Source organism: Convolutriloba macropyga, chromosome 3 (assembly GCF_964194025.1).
Source record: "Convolutriloba macropyga chromosome 3, txConMacr16.3, whole genome shotgun sequence".
Classification (NCBI taxonomy): Eukaryota; Metazoa; Xenacoelomorpha; order Acoela; family Convolutidae; genus Convolutriloba; species Convolutriloba macropyga.
Window position 1 is genome coordinate 1,208,960 of NC_134470.1, and position 23,925 is coordinate 1,232,884.

General features: G+C 35.9%; 2 protein-coding genes and 1 non-coding gene across 3 annotated transcripts in view; all 3 read left to right on the forward strand.

Annotated features, from left to right (window-relative positions):
* Nucleotides 1-23,925, forward strand: part of LOC142335862 (coiled-coil domain-containing protein 77-like) — a 385,771-nt gene that overhangs the window by 13,217 nt on the left and 348,629 nt on the right. The gene's annotated exons all lie outside the window — the stretch shown is intronic.
* LOC142335861 (S-adenosylmethionine synthase-like) overlaps nucleotides 1,205-23,925 on the forward strand; it is a 63,828-nt gene continuing 41,107 nt past the window's right edge. The window contains exons 1-8 of the mRNA XM_075384191.1: nucleotides 1,205-1,421; nucleotides 2,155-2,355; nucleotides 2,677-2,789; nucleotides 2,980-3,123; nucleotides 3,560-3,778; nucleotides 4,043-4,225; nucleotides 9,344-9,477; nucleotides 10,996-11,142. Of these exons, the coding sequence (XP_075240306.1) occupies nucleotides 1,331-1,421; nucleotides 2,155-2,355; nucleotides 2,677-2,789; nucleotides 2,980-3,123; nucleotides 3,560-3,778; nucleotides 4,043-4,225; nucleotides 9,344-9,477; nucleotides 10,996-11,098 (1,188 nt within the window). The 5' untranslated portion in view covers nucleotides 1,205-1,330 and the 3' untranslated portion in view covers nucleotides 11,099-11,142. The remainder of the gene's footprint in view (nucleotides 1,422-2,154; nucleotides 2,356-2,676; nucleotides 2,790-2,979; nucleotides 3,124-3,559; nucleotides 3,779-4,042; nucleotides 4,226-9,343; nucleotides 9,478-10,995; nucleotides 11,143-23,925) is intronic.
* Trnar-ucg (transfer RNA arginine (anticodon UCG)) lies at nucleotides 11,821-11,893 on the forward strand. Its single transcript has one exon. It is a non-coding gene; the product is annotated as a tRNA-Arg (tRNA).

Genomic DNA, 23,925 nt, shown 5'->3' on the forward strand with positions numbered 1-23,925 from the left:
CGTTTATTTGTATTCTTTATTCAGCTATTATTCTGTTCTTGTTGTGAAAAGATTGTTTTGTTTATGTCTCTTTCCGGATTATTTTACGTTGGGGTGACGGAAAAGTTTGGGGGGCTTTCTCAGTATAAAACTCAATCCACCGGGAAGATTTTACTTTCTATCAATAATTTTGGTGAATTTTAAAACATTTTGCCCTGATTTACCCAAAAAGTTACTCAAAATTGGACACTGTAACCCAGAGCAAAACTTTGATGAGAACTAAAATCTGCTAACTTAAGGGTAGTCATCCTCTTCCTGGAAGCCTTGCCTACTACTATTACTACTACTAAATGGTTATAACTGAAGCATTCAATTTTTTAATCGAAAATTTTCGCAATACCAAAATGGCAAATTACGTATGATCTGTGACAAAACTGGGAATTTTTTCTCTAGTTCCAGGTTTCAGACCTGGGAAAATGTTTCAAATTTCTCCAATTGTTGGGCAATTGTGTCGTTCCAATCAATTTTTGCAGTTAAACTATAGTCACCAATCAATTATTGCAATCAATTAATAGCCATTTACTGCAATTCCAATTAATTTTTCCAGATCCCTGCCACCACATGAAAATATGGGTCTTTCCCATTATAGCCCCCCCCCCCCACCCTCCAGTTTAGTGGTCACATAACCTATCGCCCCCCAATCATGGCAATTATACCATAATGGGGGGCTATATTTTCATGTGGGGGGCTATGATGGGAAAGACGCGAAAATATAAATGGTATATTTACAATGGCGACGGAGGTATACGTTATATGATCACTAGGATGGGGGGGGGGGCTACAATGGGAAACACCAAAAATTTCGCGCTAAACATTTTTAAAAGATAACAACAAATTTAAACCCCGAAATGGTTAGTAGTAATAATGGAAAAAATACAGAGCACTTTCTTACAAGTGGTTCGTTCTATTTGGAAGAAGCTTTTACATCACAGTGAAAGCGGGAACGGAATCCACCATATTGTTTAACTCAGCCAATTGATTTCTGACTCGTCTATTTTGCACCAATCAAGTATTTTCTGTATCAAAATTCGGTTTTAGCTTGTAGCTGTTAATATGCTCTGTTGGCGCCAGTTTAAATCATACTGCATTGACTTTTCGATATCTTGCCTCTGATTGGCCAGTTTTTCTATTATTTGCTGCGTGCATAGATACGTTCGACCATCAAAATCATTAATTTTTTCCGCGCGTTAAACATCAGTTGATTGTAATCCAATTGCTAACATTTGGACGTTGAAGTTCTTTCAAATTATTTCTTTCAGAAGCTTGCTAAATAACTCTAAGTAAAAGAGATATGTCTACAATGAACGGAGTAAACGCTAATGGAGATGAGAACCACAGACACTTTCTCTTCTCTTCTGAATCTGTCGGAGAAGGACATCCTGGTAAGTCTGTCATCTAACTGGAATTTCAGCAGCGCTTCGGCGTTTTACTTAGACTTCCAATAAGCTTCACGGCTCAACTAAAGTTTTCCCATAAGCTTAAATGACCAACGAATTTACGCCAGTGGTTTTTTATAGAACCCCCACCCGCGTGTGTCATTAGGCTGGGGTGGGGCAGGGGGGTTAGAATGGGAGACTTTGTACCCGCCCCCAAGTACGTTATGCTCCCCCAGTTGCAGAGCACGTGTATTGGAATTGTATGTGGAGGTGCAAATGATATACACCCACAAGGAAGGGGTTGGCGCAAACGGATTAGATCCTCGTTTATATGGAAACACGCTTGTGCAAGATCACATTCTAGGTGGGAAAGACGGGAGGGGATCGGAGATTTTGGTGCTGCGGCATATGAAAGTGCGCTGATGCGCCAAAGTTAATTGGGGTCTTTCTCGGTATAGCCCCCCCCCCCAGCTTAGTGTTAGTGGTTGGATAACCTATAGCCCCCCATTCATAGTAAATATACCATAATGGGGGGGGGCTATAATTTCATTTTCATGGGGGGGGGGGGTTGGCTATAATTTCATTTTCATGGGGGGGGGGGGGGGGCTATAATGGGAAAGACCCGCTTATTGTTGAAACAAAAAAAACGTGATCTATTCAAAAGCGGACGGACTCACTCACAGTCACATAGTATCTGGGCTTGAATGGCTTGTGTTATAGTAGCGAGATTTTTGTTTAGATAAAATGTGCGACCAAATATCAGACGCAGTTTTGGATGCTTTCCTGAAGAAGGATCCGAACGCTAAGGTTGCATGTGAGACGGCGACAAAGACTGGTCTGATTGTGCTGTTGGGCGAAATCACCTCAACTGCCAACATTGACTTCCAGAAGGTGGTGAGGGACACTGTCAAGAAGATTGGGTACGATGATTCGAGGAAAGGTTAGAATGTTCAATTTAGTTCACCTTCTCTATTTCCACTATCCCCCCCCTCCAATTACGTTTAGGACCTACTGATCCCCCTAATTAGGAGGGTTTGTACCGCAAGGGTTGAGGTATAAATTGGCTTAGCTTTCCGTTTCCTTCCAAAAATTAAGCCTCCATAATGCTATCTTGAGGATAATTGGAGGATGTGTGGATTTAGTTTCAAACCCACAAAGCTTAAAATATATTAGGAGATATTATCACCCTCTATCGCTAGTTGTTCAGAATATATAAACCTCTACGAAAAGTATAGACAGGCTGACGTTTGCTTTACTTTAGGCTTTGACTACAACACTTGTTCGGTGATGGTAGCTCTCCAAGAGCAGAGTCCCGATATTGCCCAAGGTGTGCACGAGGGAAGAAAAGAGGAGGAAATCGGAGCTGGAGATCAGGTAGATAATGGCTTCTTCGTGGCCGGTTGCTTATAACAGGGCACACCCAAAAATCCATATTTGCTATGAAATAGAGGTTATTTTCAATTTTGAAAATGCATTTTTTCTTGAACATTACAGCTATAATAGGATAGACCCGAACTTCCAACCAGACCTCAGTTTGATAAGCAATGTGTGACATATATTGTAGGGAATTATGTTCGGGTACGCGAGTGACGAGACAGAAGAGTGCATGCCTCTTACCCTCCACTTGGCCCATGGTCTCAACAGACGACTGGCTGACTGCAGGAGAGATGGAACTCTTCCGTGGGGATTGCCAGACACCAAAACTCAGGTCACTATCTGTTCTGTCTAGCACGTGCTTTGAGATCACCCCCCTAGGCTGATGTCTTGTAAAGTTGTGAAAAATCTTGAAAATAACCGAAACAGCAATCAAGATAACCGTTACTTTCAAGAAATTGCAGTAACCTTGACGAGGAAGAATGTTTTACTATATCTTGCAAGAGGATAGTTTTCTTGTAAATCTTGCAAGAATGTGCAAACCTGGATGTCGCAGTAAAAGCTGTCGTCGAAATTCATAACCTGATTAATAGAATTGTATTAGTTATGCAAGGTTCCCATAATTTGCCGTTTCAATGTCAAAACATTGTAGGAATATTCTGTTGAGCAGCATTGTTGGCTATGCACGGATTGCGTAAGAGTAATGAACAACAAAGCTTCTTGCACAGCAGTTAAATTATATTGTCAAGTATCTTTTTGGTTAATTTTAGGTAACTGTGGAGTACAAGAGTGTGCATGGACGATGTATACCGTTGCGAGTGCACACAGTTGTCATATCGACACAGCATACTGACCAGGTGAGCCTGAAGCAGATCCAGTCTGATCTGATGGAGAAGGTCATCAAGAAGGTCATCCCAGCTGACATGCTGGACGACAACACTGTCTACCATCTCAACCCCTCCGGCTCATTCTTGATTGGCGGACCCCAGGTATTTTCAATCTAGTAACTCAGTCTTCGTATAACTTTGTACTTAGCTAAAGGTCCCTCAATCTCCCTCGGTAGAAAAAAAACTTTTCTTTGTCCTCTTGAACATTGGGGGGGGGGTGTGTCCTCTTGAACATTGGGGGGGGGGGGGTTTCGGGGTTTTTTCTTTCTGTAAGCTTGTTATTCTGTGTTGAAAGCTAACGAAACATATGGCGACGTATGAGGCCGTATCAAATCATAAGTTGACGCAAGATCTTGTATTTAACAGAGTGACGCAGGCCTGACTGGAAGGAAGATCATTGTGGACACATACGGGGGTTGGGGTGCACACGGGGGAGGGGCATTCTCTGGGAAAGACAGTACCAAAGTGGACAGAAGTGCCGCATACGCTGCCAGATGGGTGGCAAAGTCTCTCGTCAAGGCAGGACTCTGCAACCGTGTTTTAGTTCAGGCAAGTTCCTTTTATACACCTTAGTTGTTCACTGTCAATATACACTCTTACGTGTTAACTTAATACATCAACAGTATCAAAATCCGAGAGGGGGTTGTCGTGCACTTCAATTGTTGCAAAAACTCCTCTTACTTTTTTTCGCGTCAGAAGTCGTATTTGATTTCTAGAAAATTTTTTTGGTCTGTGATGCGAATGTTATTGTTCCGACCCCTCTTGAGGGGGGGGGGGACTATATACTCAAATGGGTTTTTTTTGTTCAGTCAATTTTGGCCGATCGATATATTCATCGTACAGAGTTGAGACTGGTATCATTAGAAAGCTTGTCCAGCGTAGAATATGGAATTAAAAAGATTTTTTTGATTTTGGTTTTTGACAGGGAGATATAGAGGTTTAAACTTTCGAGAAAATAGAGTGAATTCCGTTGATTTCATTCACCTTTTTTCGGAATTTTTGACTAAAATTTCGCCAATTTTGATAAAATTTAATAAAATTTTTCAAGAAAATGTTGTTGATTTTACGTTCAAAGAAAAAATATATTGTCGGCTATTTTCATTGAGTTTTTCGTCTCAAATTCCGGCTAATTATTTCACAAAATTCAGAGTTTTTCATCATAAACAGCACGAAATTAGTTTCTATAGTCCACTCTGATTAAATTTGCATGAAGTGCACAACCAAACACCACTAACACAATCTTTGTAGACTGAAAAAAGGGCTTCCGTTGAGAGTGCTCTAAAAATAAAACTCTGCCGTTTTTGCTAACTTTATTCGTTGATTATCAAAAACGCAGCATTTATTTTTGATTTTTTAACTAACAAAATATCTGTATCAATGACACTCCCAAAATTAAATATTCGTAATGGACAATCCGCATTAGCAGGACTAGTTCTGTACCAATCTGGGACCGTTACAATCTAAAAATAGTTCGGAATGTCATCAGTCGGTTTTTTATTTAAAAAAATTGATCTTTTTTAGATTAATTAAATAACAGAACATTTCAAATAAAGCTTACTATTGATAGGTCCTATTGGCTTCCTAATTGACTCGAAATTAATTTATCTAATTGATTGGTTGAAAGCTTATGGTCGTTTTGACTTATAAAATATTTGAGTTTTTAATAAAAAATGGCTTATTGAACTTTGCCTCCATTTTTCTCTTAATTTGGTCAACTTGTAGCTTAGTGTCAGCAATCGAAGAGTGCTCATTCTTTCTGCTGAATTAATATTTAGTCTTTATTGCGGTTTTACGCGTTAAATTATGGTGTTCTGGCTTCGACACTAATAGATTTCACATTTTTTAAAAAAATTTTTAGTTATTTGCACATTTTTCATGTTTTCTTGTTTTTTCAAATTATCACGTTATTGTCATTTCATGTATCACCTTTTTTGCATTCAGAATAACGCACAATTTACAATATTTAAGTCCTTAAAGATATAGATTGTGGTTCTATACCGCTTCGACAATACTTTCTCGAGAATTTAATTGAGTTTCTTAATTTTGTCTTTAACTCGTTTTTACTTTGTCTTTTTAGTCGTATATAATTTCCTGTGCAATGACTTGGTTTGATTGGCTTTTCCTGGAAGAGTAGATGAGCTGATGTTCTGATATTAGAAGATAGATAATGGGTTTCATGACTTTGAAAACAATTGTTTTCCAAAATGAAAAAAAAATTCAACTTCACAATTTTCTTCCTATTATTGTCTGTTTGTTACCTGGTCTCGTTAATTAAAGGTTAACGGTGACATTATGTTTGTCAAGGGAAGTTGTCAAAAGGGATTGGTATCACAAAATCTAATGTTCTTAAAGAATTCGTTATGACTTTACTGGCTTCAACACGGGCTTTTCACAAAAAAAAAGTAAATTAGTTTTTGATTTTTGTCATATTTGACGTTCTTTTTGTAAGGGGAAGACAAATTCTGGATAATTGCAGGTTTCAAGGGCTTTCTTTGGAAGAATAAAAGAACCTATTCAATTTTTTCATTTTGTCATGTGTTTCATGTCTTTGAAAATAAATTTTTTTCGAAAAAAAACAGTTATTACATAATTTTGCATTTTTTCTCTTTTCTGTCTAATTGTTGCTTATTTTCATTAAGTAGCGGCCAATTAAAACATTTTTGGTGTTCGATGAGGGTGCAATTGAACATATTTTGGGGACCAAAGTATGGCTTTACGGCTTCCAAAGCAATTTCTGGCAAGTTTTAATTGATTTTTAGTTTGTTGTCTATTTGTTGTTCTTTTTGTAACTGCATAAAAAATTGAATACCAAGAGTTCTTAATTCCCTTCTATAGAAGCATTGGGAATTGTAAACCTCTGGGATATTTTAGAATTATGGTTTCTAATGCTTTTCATTACTTTGAAATTAATTGTCTTTTAAAAAAAAATTCAGCGAATTTGCTAACTTTAAATTTTCTGTTCTTTTTTGTCCAATTGTTACCAAGCTTTATTTTGAACTGGTAAATAACCATTTTTATCTGCTGAGTTACAAGTTATTTTGTTTATTTTCATTTTCATCTGACGCTATTTTGACTTTGTTATTATGTTTTGTTTTTTAAATCGGACATAAATTTTTTAATGTAATTAATGTTTGTTGTTGTTAATTGATTTTGCCGTTCGTCTTCGCTCGCTTTCTTAATATCTGCATATCTCATCAATCTAATGCATCATTTTTTTTACTCCACTGAGTTATTTGCTTTGGAGGCTATCTTTTCGTTCATACAACAGTTTTTTTTTTTGAAAAATACTTGAATTTTTTGTGTTTTTCCGTTCCTCATTTTTCTGTTCCTCATTTGGTAGACAATTATGCCAAAATTGTGGATGAGCGGGGTCGGAACCTTATGTGCGATCGCACATTACCGAGCCGCCTTGTTAGATTTATGCCTAAGATATGTTTTTTATCCCAATTATACGTGGGCCTTGCATAAATTGTCTGCAAAACTTCTTAATGTTTTCATTGTCGTTTTAATGTTTTCTAAACTATTTAACTTTTTTTGTTTTTGAATCCAACAAATGGGCTTTGTGACAATGTATCGGTCAATTTTATTCACAATTTTCAATTCACGAATTTTTATTCACCGAAGGTCCTTGAGCTTCACGCGTATACTTTTGCCGTATCAAAGGCTGAACAAAGTTGGTCTAACTTTGAACATCTTTTCTCGGCAAATTAATATTGAAGTTCTCTAAATGATCAATCGTTCTACACTTAATCTCAACAGAAACTGAGATTTTTTCTTGAGTGTAATTCATCAACTACGAGAAAGAGCAAAAATTTAATGAAGCTAGCAGCTGCTTCGGGTTTTTTTGGCAGATATTCAAATGGATAATTAGTTTGTGCCACCACATAAGTTAATATCACAAGAAAGTTTATTCTATCGCAGCGTGACGTATGAAAGTGATTTCAAACTAATATCGATAGTTAGTTCTTGAATCTTTTTGAGTTTAATTACTTTGAAAACTGGTGAGTTTTGATTAATTAATAATAATGAAGAAGGATCTTATAAAATAAATGCATTACCACTGTTGTTGGCAGCAGATTAAATGTATAATTAGTTTGCGATCAGTTTACCATACAACGTAATATAATATAAACTCTTACAATACATATGAAAGTGATTTTTCAGCTAATCTTGTTGCTGGCTGACCTTTTGATTTTTAATGATTTTTGGTTTTGTCCAATTATTATGATTCAACGGTCTACGTTTTGGAGCCGTTCTCACACCTATAAGTTGAAGTAACGAATCAGGCTTTTTGCCATTGGTTAAATAAGTGATTGTGTTGTGTATCTAAAACGATGTTTCTTGCTCCGATGTTTTTAAGGTTGAGGTTAGCTTTAAATTCGGATTTTAATTTTTACCGAAATCTTTTGATCCGAAATCATTCAACTTAAATGAGAGTTGTCTTGGTTTTTATTTGAAGCCAGCATGGAGCTTTCTTTCTAATTTTAAAATTGCGTTTCCGATTTTGTTTCATATTGGTTAAAAATTCTGTGTCGAACCAAGAAAGTGAGCACTGCACTTCTTATGTCATTATAATAACTCAACTTTGGCAAATTGTGTTATTTTTTTGATCACTGAGGTTTCTCGGTAACTATGGGTATATAGGTATTCGCATTCTCTTTAAAAGAACTCCGCCTCACTTCCTTTTTTAATAGCCGCCATCATCTTCTGATCCGGTTATTATTGCACTCCTATTTTACGCCTCGATGAGGGTCTTCGAGAAGTATTTTTTAAAATACGTTTTATTGAAGTGAATTTGAGGCAGGAAATGAAACGTGAAAAAGTTTGGAGTAGTTTTAGTGTTGAACAAACCTGAAGAGTAGGACGAAACCAGAAGCAAGCGAAATTTTTCCCCTGCGGCTTTTTCAGACAGTTTTTGTTATGATATTGAATAGGTAACATTAATAATAAGTTTATCTTGATAGTGTTTTTAATTTTTTTTTGATAATTAAAGTGAGTTTATGCTAATTTGGAATTATTTAAAACTCTGCATTTTTTTAGGCTGCTCAAGTTATTTTTTCTGACGGCTTTGTCGCATTGCTCTAATTGGGAATTCAAAAGACGTCAAGTGCTCGAAAGAATTGTTAGACTGCCTAACTGATCACTATTTTGTCGGTGATATGTAGAAAGCTAAAGTAATTAAAAAATCTGTAGAAAGCTAAAGTAATTCGATGTTTTATTTTCGTATAACTATTATTTGTTAGAGATGTTTATTAGCCTCAAATGTTTTACCTATTGTTGTATGGGCATTCTAATGCTCTGAGCTGCATTAAGGAATGTTATTCGTTTTTGTGTTTTATTTAATGAATTAATTCAATTTCTTATTTTTTAAATTCAGTCAATAGCGGAGAATGAAATCAAAATAAAAACGAGTTAAAAACCCATAAAGCCCAATTTCAGATGCCCGGTAATTGAACTTTGTTCTAACTGCTCTTAGTTACCAGTTCTATATTTTACTGGTGTTGATACTTGTCCCTTTACCCGGTCATTAAGAAGCAGGAGTTCTTGCTACAATCCCTATGAGGTCATAGGAATCCATTGCGGCTATTTTCCGGCAATCTGCCGGGTATATTTTTTGTTTAATCTCTCCTCTTTTGAGTGAGACTGAGAAACCGTTGATTGTTTTAGGTGTCTTACGCCATTGGGATTGCAGAGCCCCTGTCTCTGTACCTGAACACGTATGGGACAGGTGTGAAGAGTGATAATGACATCACTCAGATTGTCAATGACAACTTTGACCTCCGACCTGGCATCATCATAAGGTAGAGAGCAGACGGTATAATAATATGTCCATTTACCAATCTAGGATTGTGGCTTCAAATAGATAAATCGAGATTAGAAGTGAATTATGTTGTTTATAGCTGCGAAGCTGTAAGCTGAGCGTATCTATATTGCGGTGCTCTTGGTTTTTTTTACAATTCAAAGAATTTGAATTGTATTGGGGCGCTGTCTTTTTTTTAAGATCTGTTCACACATTTTCATGATTTTTGAAGTCAAATTGGAGTAGTGATTTTGGTCACGCCGAAACAGGAAATGGAGCGAAAAAAGCGAGTGGTTTTGCGGCGTGAAATTTTTTTGCTCTAATTTTAAAGTAGAGTGAGAATACGGTGTTTGAAAAAAATTCGCTTTATCGGTAGTGGTTTTTTGTTCACATGCGGCAATTTCACTTTGATTTTTACTGTTTTTTCGATTTTTTGGATCGAATATTTTTCTAAATGGTTTTTCCAATCCATTCATAGTCCGTTCTAGGTCTAGTTTTCTGTTTAGTCAATGAAAATTCTTTGAATTGTACGTCAGGACTTGTCCTGCTATGTTTTTTTGTTTCGTCGTCTGACGCTCATTTTTCGTTTTACATTTATTCACACTGCAAAGCTGAAAAAGTCAAATTTTCTGAATTACTTCTTCCTCTCACTAACGGCATTTGCGCGCGTGACGTCATTTCTCACTCGCTTTAGCGAAAGTTTTTAGGTTATTTGCGTGATTAGATTATGATCATACGTGACTTACCTCACTCAATAAAATGACTTTTGCAATTTAAAACTTAGGTTTAATTTGAATTTGTTTAAGATCAAAGGAACTCATTTGTGTAGTAAAGGTCTCTAATAAGAGGCTTCTGTGGAATGAATTTTAACAACCTTTATTGATTTATCGCTGAATGTTTTTTAGCCTAGTTTTTTTAGTGGCGTCAATTTTTTTTTCAATTTAGATCTGTATCTGTTTCTATCTCTATTATATGGCACGCAAGTCTATTCTTTCGCAGCCATTCCGACAATCTGTCGGCTATGTTAATGTTCTTCACTCTTAGTCTTGTATACCAAGTCAATTTCTATTGAACACTTGAATTTTCTGAGTTTCCATTTATACTAAATATTTGTGCTATTTTGGTTACAATTGTGGAACAAGATATTTATCGTGAACCTTCTGCGCACTTTACAAACAAATTTTGGTTTGAAACTGAAAAATTCGCGCTATAAATAATATAGGGGCAATGAAGTCAAACATTAGATGGCTTATCAAAATGAATTCAGTGATTTCTTGACTGGAATTCAGAAAAATATGTAGGTTGGGGGGGGGGGGGGGGCGGGGTACAAATATAAAGAAACTTGGTCCCTTTACAAGTTTTACTACCCTCAATTGCAATCATAGGCTGCGGGACAGTTAATTTCTTGGGGGGGGGGCAGTAAGAAGGGCTACGAGAAACAGATGTCGAATAAGCACAAATGGTAAATATTGACCTGTCAACTTAGTGTACTTAGTGTTGGTTTACGATATACGTTTAGGGACCTGAAACTGAAGACGCCCTTCTACGAGGAGTCTGCCAAATACGGACATTTTGGACGCAAAGAGTTTCCCTGGGAAGTACCCAAGGAGCTCAAGTACTAATCGAACCCAACCCCGACTCAACCCAGCTAACTATTGCTACACTTGTGAGTAATTGAGTAATGTTGACTGACCAGTCTTTCTCAAATTTGTTTTCATTCTGTACCCGTTGTGAACTGTTTTGAGCTTAACTTTTGAAGCAAATTGCATTATTGAAAAGCGTCTCATTGTTGTCAAATTGCTCACTAGGTGCCTATTCGTTTTCAGTACTGAGGTATAAATTGATCGACCGAAATAGCGGACTGATGCTATATAATTTGCTAAGCAAATTTTGCTAGATCGTCTAACAAAAAATTTGCCGCGGGCATTGGTTCAAAGTCTCGTGCGTCGGTAATGCTGAACTTGTATACTGTCCTCGTCTCCTTTTCCCAATGTGAACAAAATTTTAAGTTTCGAAGAACAAATCAATGCGTTTTGGTATCCAAAATAATTTGTTTACATGGCCTAATAATGTCTGTTATTATGCGTAACAGCTAATAGATACCCTTAGATAACATTAAAAAATAACAGCTGAATTGGAGCAGCTATTGAACAACCAGTATGAATGGTAGTGTATTACATATAATAATGGCTACGATCAAGATATTAATGCGATGTATCAAGACTATAATAATTTGTCACGTATTTGACTGGAAAAGGAAACAGACACTGTATGCATTTTGCGATCTTATATCGTCGTCGCTGGTAGCGGTGGAGTGTTGAAATTGGGAAGTAATCACAAACACTACCCGGTGGTCTAGTTGGTCTATGACGCTGGCCTCGAGCCAGTGGGCGAGGGTTCAAATCCCTCCCGGGTACCCCAATATACCCAGTTTCAACCGGTCACCAAAGCCACGATTTCGTCACGAGCGTAGCGTGCGAGTGTGTTTATATCCAAAATTTAATTCAAAGTTATGACGTCTCTGAGCATGTGTTGTTCTAGCAACTAGTTGCTAATCAAAGTTTATTGTCAGTTGATTTTGAACTAAGATTTTGTTGCAATTCATGATTGTTTATTGAAGTTTGACAATTTTAATCAAGTTTGACAAGTTTATTGGAGTTTGATAAATAGGAGTTTGACAATTACAATAAAAAACAAACAACTTTTTTAATGAAATCGAATGACGATCAGTGCATGATTGAGGAAGTTTTGGGTTAGAGCTTGTGAAGATAGCCGCTTGGCTGTACAGCGCATCCAAACAATGCATCACTTGTTCTAGTTCAAAAAAGTCAATATCATTTTGACTTCTGCATGTGATGACTGTGCTTGGGAATTCGAATATTTTTGGTTTCTGACCCCCAGCTTAGTGGTTACATGTTATTTGCAACCCCCAAGAGCCTTTTATAAGGATTTGCTGTAATAACATGTATTGTTCAAAATTAGGGTCTTTCCCATTATAGCCCCCTCCCCCTCCCTCCCCTCATTGTACATGGAAGGCCTGTATTGAGATTGTGGGGTCAATAAAGGAAAAGATTTGTAAATTAATTAGTTCTTCAATTGGCTTTTCCAATTCTCGGACGTAACAAAATGTTTCCAGAAATCAAACGTTCAGTTTTTGATGATCTCTATGTGGCCTTTAGCTTCATAACTTTTGATTACAGCATGTATTATTGTACATTGTTTTAAATTGGTTAATGAGCTTCCTTAACTTTCGCTAGATCCGATCTCTAATTAGCACTAATAAGCAGATTTCAATTCACTGATCTAGTAATTGATATTTTAAAACTGCTTTTAAAAAATCGAGTTTACACTGTTCTCAGCAGATTAAATTTTGGACTTTCTTTCAAAAAAAATCATTAAGATGTGCAGTTAAGTTTAAACATGTAATGTTATTAGGGGACTTGTAGAGATTTTTTTAAGCACTAGACTTATTTTCTTGTTTGAACACGCAAAAGCTGGACACGGTTTTACAATGCATTCAAAAAATATAATTATAAATAATGTAAATATATTCTGTTGAGCTCATAATAATTAAAATACTTACAATGGGTAAAAACTTCATGCTTCATTTTTAGTTTTCCAGGTCATTTAAGACGTGCTGAACGGTTTTGACTTCACGTATCTGTGCGTGACTAATGCATTGATATTTGCATATTATGAATTTAAAATGAGCGTCATTTGATGTGGTTCTAAGTCTCTCATGGGGTCTTCTGGTAGTAATAAATGGTTGATGGTCATCGTACCCTTCATGTTAACGCATATGTCAATCGCTTATGTTTAACGTTGCTTATAGAAAGTGTTAACAAATCTTCTATGAGGTATATTTGAAGAAAAAAATGGATGAATAATGACTTACCGAATTTGAAAATCTGTTCACACGGGATTTCTGTTAGTCTTAAAATGGAAACAAAATGATATTAACGCAAGAATTTTTGTATAGGTTTATTAATTGGCAGTCAAGAAAACAAACACCAGGCAGGCTCCGAGTTTGTGTATTTAAAAAACGGCTGAAAATGTGAGTATTTAAGAGTCTCTAAGATCTTGAGTAAGATCTTGCAGTGTCAGAACAAGTAGAGTGCCATTTAAAGATTTTTTTTTTGAATGGCGAAGACAAGTTTGATTCAAGAAGTAGAGCAAAGATTTTTCTTGGGCCGTGGAATGTTGTTAGCTCTGTACTAGAGATACTTTTGTTAGTGATACTGGGGATGGTAAATTGATCAGAGAAAATTGGACCGATAATAAAAGATGTACACCGCTCTGATATCCAAATAGAGAATAAGTTGAAAGAAATAAAAATAAGTTTAGTACGATTAAGTTTACTGTCTTCACTTCATAAAAAGCCGAATAATGTATAGTATAGCCAGCTAATTTTTGATCGCGCAAAAACTTGATATTTATTTGTTTTTTTTATCAAAATAGTTTTTGTTATATAAAGTGCTAATCAGAGTAACGGCGGGGTCAGTACAGTGAGTAATTTTTAATTGCTCTCAAACGAAGTTTGTAGCAATTATATTAGTCATGTTGGTCTTTTTAATGCGATTTTTTGATTGACTGATTTTTTGTCTTAATCATTTGACTTTTTGTCCTCAAAACGGAATGAACAGGTAGCGCCTAGTGGGCAATAACTGCTCTTAGAGCCTTTCAGCTCACTAGTCTCAAAGTATGCGACTCCCAGAAACTGTTTTGGAGACATAATTATGGTGTGAAGGGCGGTCATTCCTTAAAGGTTGACCCCCCCCCCCCCCCCCCCCCGGTGCATCAGCCGGTGCACCCCCTCCCCCCGCTGCCCTCACTCGAAACCCTTCAATTAAGCTAAAGCTAGCCTCACTAAACCGTAGCTGGCTACTGACAAAGACAACCGCCTGTCGGTCGTTTGAGAGCAATTCGCTCTGACGTTAGTCGGTTATGTTAGTTTTTTTTCATCTATATAATGCGTTCTGAATGTTAAAATCTTGAGAGGTCTGTGTTGCTAAACAAAGCAATTGTAAGCTTCGATATCATAAGAGACCGATAGCCGAGTGGTAAGTGGTAGGACGCAGGAGGTCGAGGGTGCGAAGCCCTCCCTAGTCGGAAATTTTTACGCCTACTAGGAATTGTTTTTCTTTGCTACAGTCCCTCTGATTTAAATTGTTCCGTTTTTCGCTCGAGAATAATTTGTCCAACGTTGGTTGGTGTATGTTTAGTTAAAAAATTGTTTCTTTGTTGCTGTTATCTGACTTGACTTGCTGTTACGAATTTTATTAGTGTGGGTCGTGACAGTTCTTCGTCTGAAAAATAGCGGAAATAACAAAGCTTCTCTTAGTGAAGTTAGATTTGTTGAAAATTATACCATTGTTAATGCTGAAAATTGGCCATTTTTGGTTTTTGCTGAAAAGTTCCTCTGTCTATTTGTTCTTTTTAATAGCCGCACAGCGATAGCTGGGGCTATTATTGGCCTTCTCTTGGTTTTTTTTTATTTCGTCGTCATGATTTTTGTTACGACCATATGACGTCACAGCCACTTTTTGTTCATTCGTTCATGCAATTTCAACTGAATTGCATGTGTGACGTCATTTTTCGCTCTTAGTGGAGCGAGTTCTTTTGTTCATGCGCGTGATTAAATTTTTGGTCACACTTGACTTACCTCACTCTCAAAAATGACTTCCTCACTTTGAAATTGACTTTTATTTACTTTAATTCAAAGAGATAAGGTCAAATGGGTGTGTGTCACTCTAAATGAAGGTTATTTGAGATCAGCTAATAGAGGCAGCAATAACTTTACAGATTTTTAATCAAAATATAACAGATCAGCCTTCAATGAAAAGACGAATTTTTTTGGTCTGTCTTTTTTACTGTTTTTTTTAGACTGCCGATCTACGAATCTATTGCGGCTATTTTCTGGCAATCTGCCAGCTATGTATAAAATTTAGTGAGCCATGTTTTTAACCCCCCTTTCTGACAAACGACTACTTCAAGTAAAAATTTTACAGCTGTTTGCTTGTGTTGATGTTTTTGTGGAAAATGGGCACACTCGAATTTTGAAATTTAAAGGTTGATTTGGTATTTTTTTCTCAATGTTACAGTTTACCCATGATATACGCTATATTTTACGCTTAATGTTGAAAGTACCAGAACGAGTTTGTTGCATAATAATAGCTAGTACATTTGGCATGCCTCACACTTGGCCATGCCTCAGTGGCCCATGGGACTTGATTCGAAGCTATCACAATCGAACATAGGTTTAAATTAGACGCTTAATATTGATTTTAAAATGATTGTTACCGAGCGCTTATTTGTAATGAGATTATTGAAAAGAACGTTGCTGTAAAAAGTATTCCGCACTGTTGCTACTAGATAATTTAATGGTTTTTGAAGCAATTTTAGCGGTTCATTTCATTGCCAGGTTAGAAATTGCCTTGATGTTGATTTTAAGTTAATTAAAATATCTGAACAATAATGGGTCATCAATTTGATTGCATATGATATTTCAATGCTAACTCAATTCTTGGGTCTGTATATCAAAACGTTATCCGTTTTTTGTGCTGATTCTCTTCTGATTCTGTATTTTATGATAAATATGCTTTATTTTATTTTTAAAACTCCCAATCAGTTTTTCCGGTTTTGATAACGACAATCTCTAATATTATTTCACTCAATGAAGGGTAATGTCAACGCTTCGGAAACACCTACTTTCTAATGAAAATTTTCCGTGGTTTTTCATTTCAAGCTACAATTAGTCATGATTTTTCAGACATGAGCTTTTAAACGAGACATGAACTGTTAAAAGTTGTCAAAGGCATCTAAAGATTCTGACGATTTTAAATTTACGCGACGTAGCCCTAGCTCCAGAGGAACTTATAATTATCCTGTATTGGAAAACGTCTCTTCAGTTTGTGAAATTTTAATTAAGTCGGTCGTTAATAAATTTCTGAAGAGGAAAATTTTTTTCAAGCCGGTTGAAGTTATTTTTAATATTATTACGTTCATTGTGAAAAGTAAGAATCGAATTGAAATGGTTCTCGTTTGTGATACATTTCCAAAGAAAAGACAAAAGCAGCACCAGAAGCACAACAGGCTGATTTCCGACAGGTGCAGCACTGTAGACCCAATATAGAGGATTACGGTAGAACTAGGCGAGGGGAACTTAAAACATGGACAGATAGAAAAGGTTGCGAATGCATCAATTTTTGCGAAGATAGGTTTTTTTCAAACTTGAAAAGAATCATTGAAAATTTGAAGTACTCATCTGGCTCAAACTCACGGGGTGTAGATTGTATAAGATTCTTATCAGAAGCAATGACCGTTTTTACGCTTAATGAATTATTTCCAGCTCTTGATGGCCTTTCTTTGGAAAGCAAAGTATTTTTTGTCACTGATCGTGTACAAGGCCTCGTTTAGAGCTCTGAAAATCCAGTATTTGGACTGATGTTTGTTTTCCGATTTGGAGAAAACTTTTTTAACAAGTTTAGTGAAATAAAGTTCGAAAACTGTAACATGTTGTGACTCGCTCTTTATGTCTTACACAGACTGCAATGGAATGTTTTAGATAAATTGATCCCTGTCGGAGTTTTAGATTTTTTTTTGGTTAAACTGTTTGCCGAAGTGATCGCATAAATCAAAATTTTTAACAAATTCATGATTTTTTAGGCATTGTAAAATCTTTCCGGAAGAAAAAATGACAATCTTAATAAGTCACTCCGCAAAATTATTTGTTTTTTGTACTGTAATTTGGATGTTTGATATGAAATCCACTTTATTGTCTATACACTGAAGTATTTATGATTAGAAACCCATTTCTCAGTGTCAGCTTGAGTTTTTGTACCAAAACGTATTTTAACACATTTTGAGCTGTTTGACGTTGATTTCCATCATGTACTGAAAAATTTCTGCGCGGTTTGATATGCCGTTATTGAAAACAGTATTGTTATTGAAAACAGTCATCTGCAAAAAGTATACTATGACAAGATTTGTTGTAGTCATTCAGATAGTTTATGTAAAAGAAATAAAAGAGCATCTAAAACAGAACCTTGAGGAAAGCCGCGTGAGATTTCAAGCCTTTTGGATGCGAAGCTTTCTTGTACAACGTAATGTGAACGATTAGAACGGTAGCTTTCTAGATTTTTGTACATTTTTCCTCTTGAGTCCGTAGATCCACACGCCTTTCTAAAATCTACAAAACATGCAGTGTCGCTTTCCCCTTCCTAATCATTTTTCTCATGAACTCAGTGAAGACTATTAAGGCATGCAAACATGACCTATACCTACGAAAGCCAAATTGCTTTGAACTCAATAAGCTATTTTTGTCAAGAAAAATTTACTTTGGGAGCGTAGTAAACTAATTGGTCTGAAATCTATGGTTTAACGGGTGACCGAGTCTTAGGGAGAATTCTGATCTTCGTTATTTGCATTTTGATGGAAAATGTAGCTTTTTAGTAGTTGAAATCTTGGTGAGCGCCTGACTAATGAGTTGATAGTTTTAGTGCAGACTTAAGCCATCATGCCCTAATGGTTATTTGTCCTTTTATTCTTACAGAACTTTTTGTACCTCCCTTGAAGTAATGGGATTCAAAAAATTGGATTAAAAAATGTCAGTACTAAAGTCACTGAGAACATTTAAATTTAGGTAGCAGAATTCAACGAAGCTTTTTGTTCATACCTGAATTAATGGAGCCACCTTAAAGGAGAAGGCAGTAAGAGAAGAAACCAATTGGTTAATTTGTGCGTAAAAACAGGTACAGGAAGCAAGCAAACATAATTACAGGTTGAGTTATTTTAATTTGTATTTTCTACGCTATTTCGGTATTTTCTACGCGTTTTTTGTACAAATGATTATTTCACGGTTTTTGTTTTTCTGGCTCTTAATATCAGTTAACAGGCTCACTGCTAAACAATTGCCTTTTGAATATTTTAATACGGAATTTTTTTGGAACTTATTAGATGCTATGGTAAATGCAAGTTGCGGATTGCTGTGTAACTTGAATAGGTTTATAATAGAAAATCGTAAAGCCAGATTGAGAAAATAATTTTTCATTCTTTTGTCATTTGAATTCAGAATGTCAATTTTAAAGTCACCAAATATAATAAAATTTTGTTTTCAAAATTTTCCTCAAAACATATTTTCAGTGAAAGGTGGATTATAAACAGTACAAATGTTCAAATAACTTTCTTGATGAAAACCTTCACCAATATGTGTTTGATTGTACTCGAAGTCTCAATTACTTGATATTTGAGATACCTTTCAGGATAAACTGCCAATACTCGTCCTCTAACAGAGTTTCTGTTCTGAGAAATCTTGTAGCTTAGTACGCTATAGAAACCTAAATCATTATCCGTGAGCCAAGTTTCACAAAAGCATATACCCAAGGTCTTAAGGTTATGTGTCGACGTAACACCTGCAATCGTCAAGATTATTTCTAATCAATAAAATACTAAAATATTTTTGTCCTCGCTTTCCAAGTTTCAACTTCCTCCATTAGATCGCCTTCAAAAGAGGACTGAAGTGAGAAAAGTTTTCAGAAAATTCTGTACGTCCTCCATTAAATCTTCAAAAAGAGGACTGAAGTGAAAAATGTTGGCGGAAAATTCTGTTAGACAAATAATGAATGCCAGCTTTAAACAAGTAGATTCTTTATATGACAAATAATTTTGAGATGAGGGTTACTGCAATGCTGCTATGCTCCAATTCCATTCAGAATGAAAGGAGTTTTTCTGTTTTGTGGGAGGAGATTGATCCCACATAATTTTGATCAGTTAGTCTTTTTAATCTGATTCTTGCCGCAGTTCTTTCAATTTGGTACAAACTTGCAACCAGTCATCAGTTTTTGAAATGGTCGTTTCTGCCCCTCTTGCGTGCTGATCGTCAATTTATTGACCAGTTTTTTATTTGCAACTGGTGTTTTTGCTGCGATTTTTTGCACGATTGCATTCCCACTCACAAGTCAGCATGTTTCGTCAATTAAGTTATAGGGCCGTATACCATTTTCTGCTTCTAATTATACCTGCAGTTGTCTGTTTCTGAAGGTGGTGCGCATTAACAGGCCCCTGGTTTAATAATCTGGCTTAGATCATCTTGCTTCATAATCCGTAGGTACGGTTTTTTGAAGCGGATTTGAATATTCAAGCCATTTTTTGTCTCCATGCTCTTTCTTTCTTTTCCAAAAGTACACAAATGTAATAATCACAGTGGGTGGGTTGTTCACGTTTTCAAACTTTCTTTGAAAATCGCACGCCATCATATCTGATACACTGACCTCAGTTTAAAGAGCAGTCCTGAAGAAATTGATAACATCTGAGATGACATCGTTGTTTTTCTAGAAAGGCAGATTCTGTATGATGACAGTCCTTTAAGGAGTACTGCTCCGATTTGTTTGCTTTATTTTTGAGGTATTCAACTTCTTGGAAGGCAATTATCTTGTCCTCTTTCTCCTTTAAGTCAGTAAAAATCGTTTTCAACGAGTCCGCCAAATCATTTTCATTATGTGAGATAAGTGTCGTGTTGGTTGTGCATTTTGTATTGTTCGGCTGTCATTCTATTCTAATGCACGTTTTATGCGTCGCAGTGAACCATTTGTTATGTAGCTATTCGTTGTTTTTCGTGTGAGAATAGAATTTTGTGTAGAAATTAAAGACGTTGAGCATTTTACTATTTTCCCATATCACATCGTTCTCTTTCCCATGTTTTTGAAAACATACGTGTAGAAAAAATCCACGTTCCTGCTATCTTTGAAACAGATTTTAATGCAAACTTTGTCTCAATAATTTGCCCAATGTTCTGGAACATTGTTTGTTTTTAAATAATTAATGAGAATTTTGTGACACGGACATAATCATGGGAGCCTTCTTGTTGAGCTCAACTTAATTTTATCAAATTTGCTTCAAAATATCCGCAGTAAAATGTTAGTAAGTGACTCTATTTTAGACGAATTTGTTAATATTTAACAACCTTGCCATTAACATACTTTGTTCAACGGACTATACTTTTTTTTATAAATGATAGTTTTGTCAATTAGTTGTGTAAGAAAGTGTTCCCTAATCGAATCTTTTCATCAATTGCCCCCCCCCCCTCCCGGGTAACTAGTAGGGAATCGCCCCCTTCTGTGCTTTACCTTACCACAATATTAGTTGGCCTACAAGTTAGATAGCAGAATTATCAGTTTAAGTTCAGTTGCTTCTCGTTCACGGTCATACCTCTCATTCGCTGACGGATGTAATCCGGGTATCGCGAGCCGGTTCTCGCCGACCCGCCAGTCGGAAATTCTTTTCGCTTTGTATTCTAATTCGGCTAATTAAAATATTATGGCGTATTTTATGATTTTCAGTTTAACATAGTATGCGCATACGCGGAAAGTCATTAGTCGTCTCTCATTGGTTAATGAATCGCTCGCTTTAATTTTATTCAACAATAGCCCCCTTTTTGCAAAAGGGGGCGTTTGTTGAAAATATCCTCTAATCTCCTGTCTTCTAACGAATCCGACTAAAAAAGTGCCATTCAGTTCCGCGCGATGTTATTTTGGACCTCACTATGCGTGAAAATAATTGGCGCTAAATGGCCATCGAAATATGTAGGCTGATAAGGGCTGAAAACTTGAACCGACTGTTTAGTTCAAACATTTTAAATTGCTGATTATTTTTCTGATTTATTAGGCAAAAGTCGAATTGGTGTTTTGAGTTTGTAGCTTTAAGTGTATTGGCTATTCTAAGCAGATGCTGAGGCTTCTGATGACGCAATTAGCTATGACGTTAATCCTATTTTGGCAATGACAATGATGCGCTGTGCTTTAGGGTGTTAATGTCTTGTTATGTTAACAAACAAATTCCCCACGGGGAAAACCAAATTTGAATCTTAATTTGAATTGCCATTACTATTGTACACTCGAGATTTCCCTAAAGTATTGTTTCTTTTTAAGATATCTCCCTAAATTACCACGCAGATCGCAGATGCAATTTCAACCTATTTGTATAGCTGAATGCGCAACTGCGCTTATATATTTATTTCTCTTTCTGTGAAAAAATGTTTCTGTGAATTTAGCAAATGTGAATTTAGCAAATTTTCTCTTTTTGTGAAATAATGACTCGAAACTTTGCAGCATCGAAATCTTGCAGCAATTTTGCACTTCTTCTAGAGAAGTTGTTCACCTGTTGTGGAAGAAATGGTATCTATATTGTCATAATGTGCTTTTATGTTGATAATAGTGTGGAATAATTTATAAAGGAACAGAAACTGCAAAAACGTGACTCAACTCTTTTCTAACCATCCATGCACGTGGTTTCCCTACGAACGGACGGCTTTTCCTCTTTTTGCTACGATGAACGGACGATTATGTAAACATCAGACGCGTTGTGAACACAAGTGACGTTTAGGTTTCCCTTCTGAAGTATCTTATCTTAACATAGTAATTATACAGCTATATTGCTTAAATGGTACCAGTTGCGTAGTTCAAACACAAGTATCTATTTTACAACAGTCTCAGCTTGCATTTGAAATCTGTGATACCATAAAAACGACATTTTATTGGGATTACCACGTGGTAACTTACACGTATACAACCGATAAATTATTCATACTTGCGCTAGCACAAGGAATATATTTCCATAATGGCTTGGTTGGAAATTTCATGCGAAGAATATTTTGTTCAGCCGAAACATGAATTAATTGAAGATAATGTTTTTTTTCTCACGACGTTGGTTTGTAGTTTGCATGTATTCTTGACGTGTGACTAGAAGTGCTTAGTTTCTTCAAATGACATTTATGGTCAGTGTACATATTGTTGGAACAATCCGAACATCAAAAAGAAGGATGTTATGCGAGTTTACACAATGTTCAACCCTCTTACGCGCAACCCTTTGGAACCAAAAAATTAAATCTAAGTTGGAATTTTGGAAAATGAGTCATAGGTTTTGAAAACATGCCATCTGAATCAATTTCGGTAGAAATTTAAGAAAGCAGTTTCTCTAGAAATTAAGAAACAAATTTAAGAAATGGTCTTAATAAAATCTCACTAAACTCTTCAACAAAATTTTTAAAGATTTGATTAAGCAATAAGTATACAGAGAAATAACGCTTTTAAATAACGATTCAAAAAAATTATTAGATAGTATTCTTCAAATTGTAAAAAAAAAATCAGCAAAAGCCGGGAAATTGTACATGCTATGGTACTTGCTAGATTTCTCTCTCTAAGTTCCTTGTTTTTATTATCTCTCCTTAAACTGCACAACGTAATGGTACCTTAATGGTTAAGATCCGGGGCTCGAAATCCTGTGTAATTGGAGTTTTTTGCACCCATAAAACATTTCTAAGCTAACCCCCTCTAACTTAAATTGCCCCCGCTTATCAAGAATATTTCGTCCAGTCTTTGGTGGTTTATGTTAAGCTATTTTTGTATGATGCACAGAGGATTATGTAAACATGCAATTCTTTAAGAACAAGAGTGACCAATATAGTTCTCCTGAAATTTTTTCCGATCAACATTGCATTTATGCAGATATATTGCTCAAATGGGAGCGTTTGCTTAGTTCAAACAAAAGTATTTGGCATCAGCTTTCATTTGAAATGTGGTGACATAAAAAGATGTTGTAATGGGAGTTGACGTGGTAACTAACACGTATTCAACCAATAATTCGTTCCTACGTGTGTAAACACAATGAATATTACCACAGAGGTTTCGTTGGAAATTTCTTAATTATTTTAGTTCCGGTGAAACAAGAATTAATTGCACATTTTCTTGATCTTCCCATATTTGTATCGCGTTTGCGTCACTGGGAGGGGGTGTGGCTATTTTTACACAATTAACTTTGTTCAAATGGGCAGTCTAAAAATTTGTTGGATTTATCCGAACACCAACAAGGAGGCTCGGCGATGTTCCGACCCTCCCGTGTGTGCAGCCTTTAAAACGAAAAGATTATCAAATTTTGAATTTTGAAGTTCAAAATTTGAAGTTTATTTTAAAAACTGCAAAAATCAGCTCAATCGGGTAAATTGCTGTTGGCAAAAGCATTTCCACATAAAATCACAGCGCACTGCATTTTTAGTTTCTATTATAAGTTTTTCGAAATCTCATATAAACATATGATATAAATAATTTCAAAAAAATTTTCGCTCATGTAAAAGTTACTAGTTTTGTAACACAGAGACTAATAAAAAATACGGTTATTGGGCAGAAGATGCGGATTTTCAGAAGTATAGTTTTTGTCATTTATAATATGCCACAAGAATGCCAGATTTTACGTGATCAAGAAGCATTTTTAAGCCGAAAAGAAAAAATTGGAGAATGCCACTCGATTGTTGGGTTGTAATTTTTATCTTTTTCGCCGACTTTTAACATAACACTTCCATTGTTTTAAACAGAGGAGTAGCGAAAACATTCAAACCCAAGTCGAGTCTTTTTGATGCAAAAAGAAAGACGCTAGTTTGATGAAAGGGACAGAGTTTGAG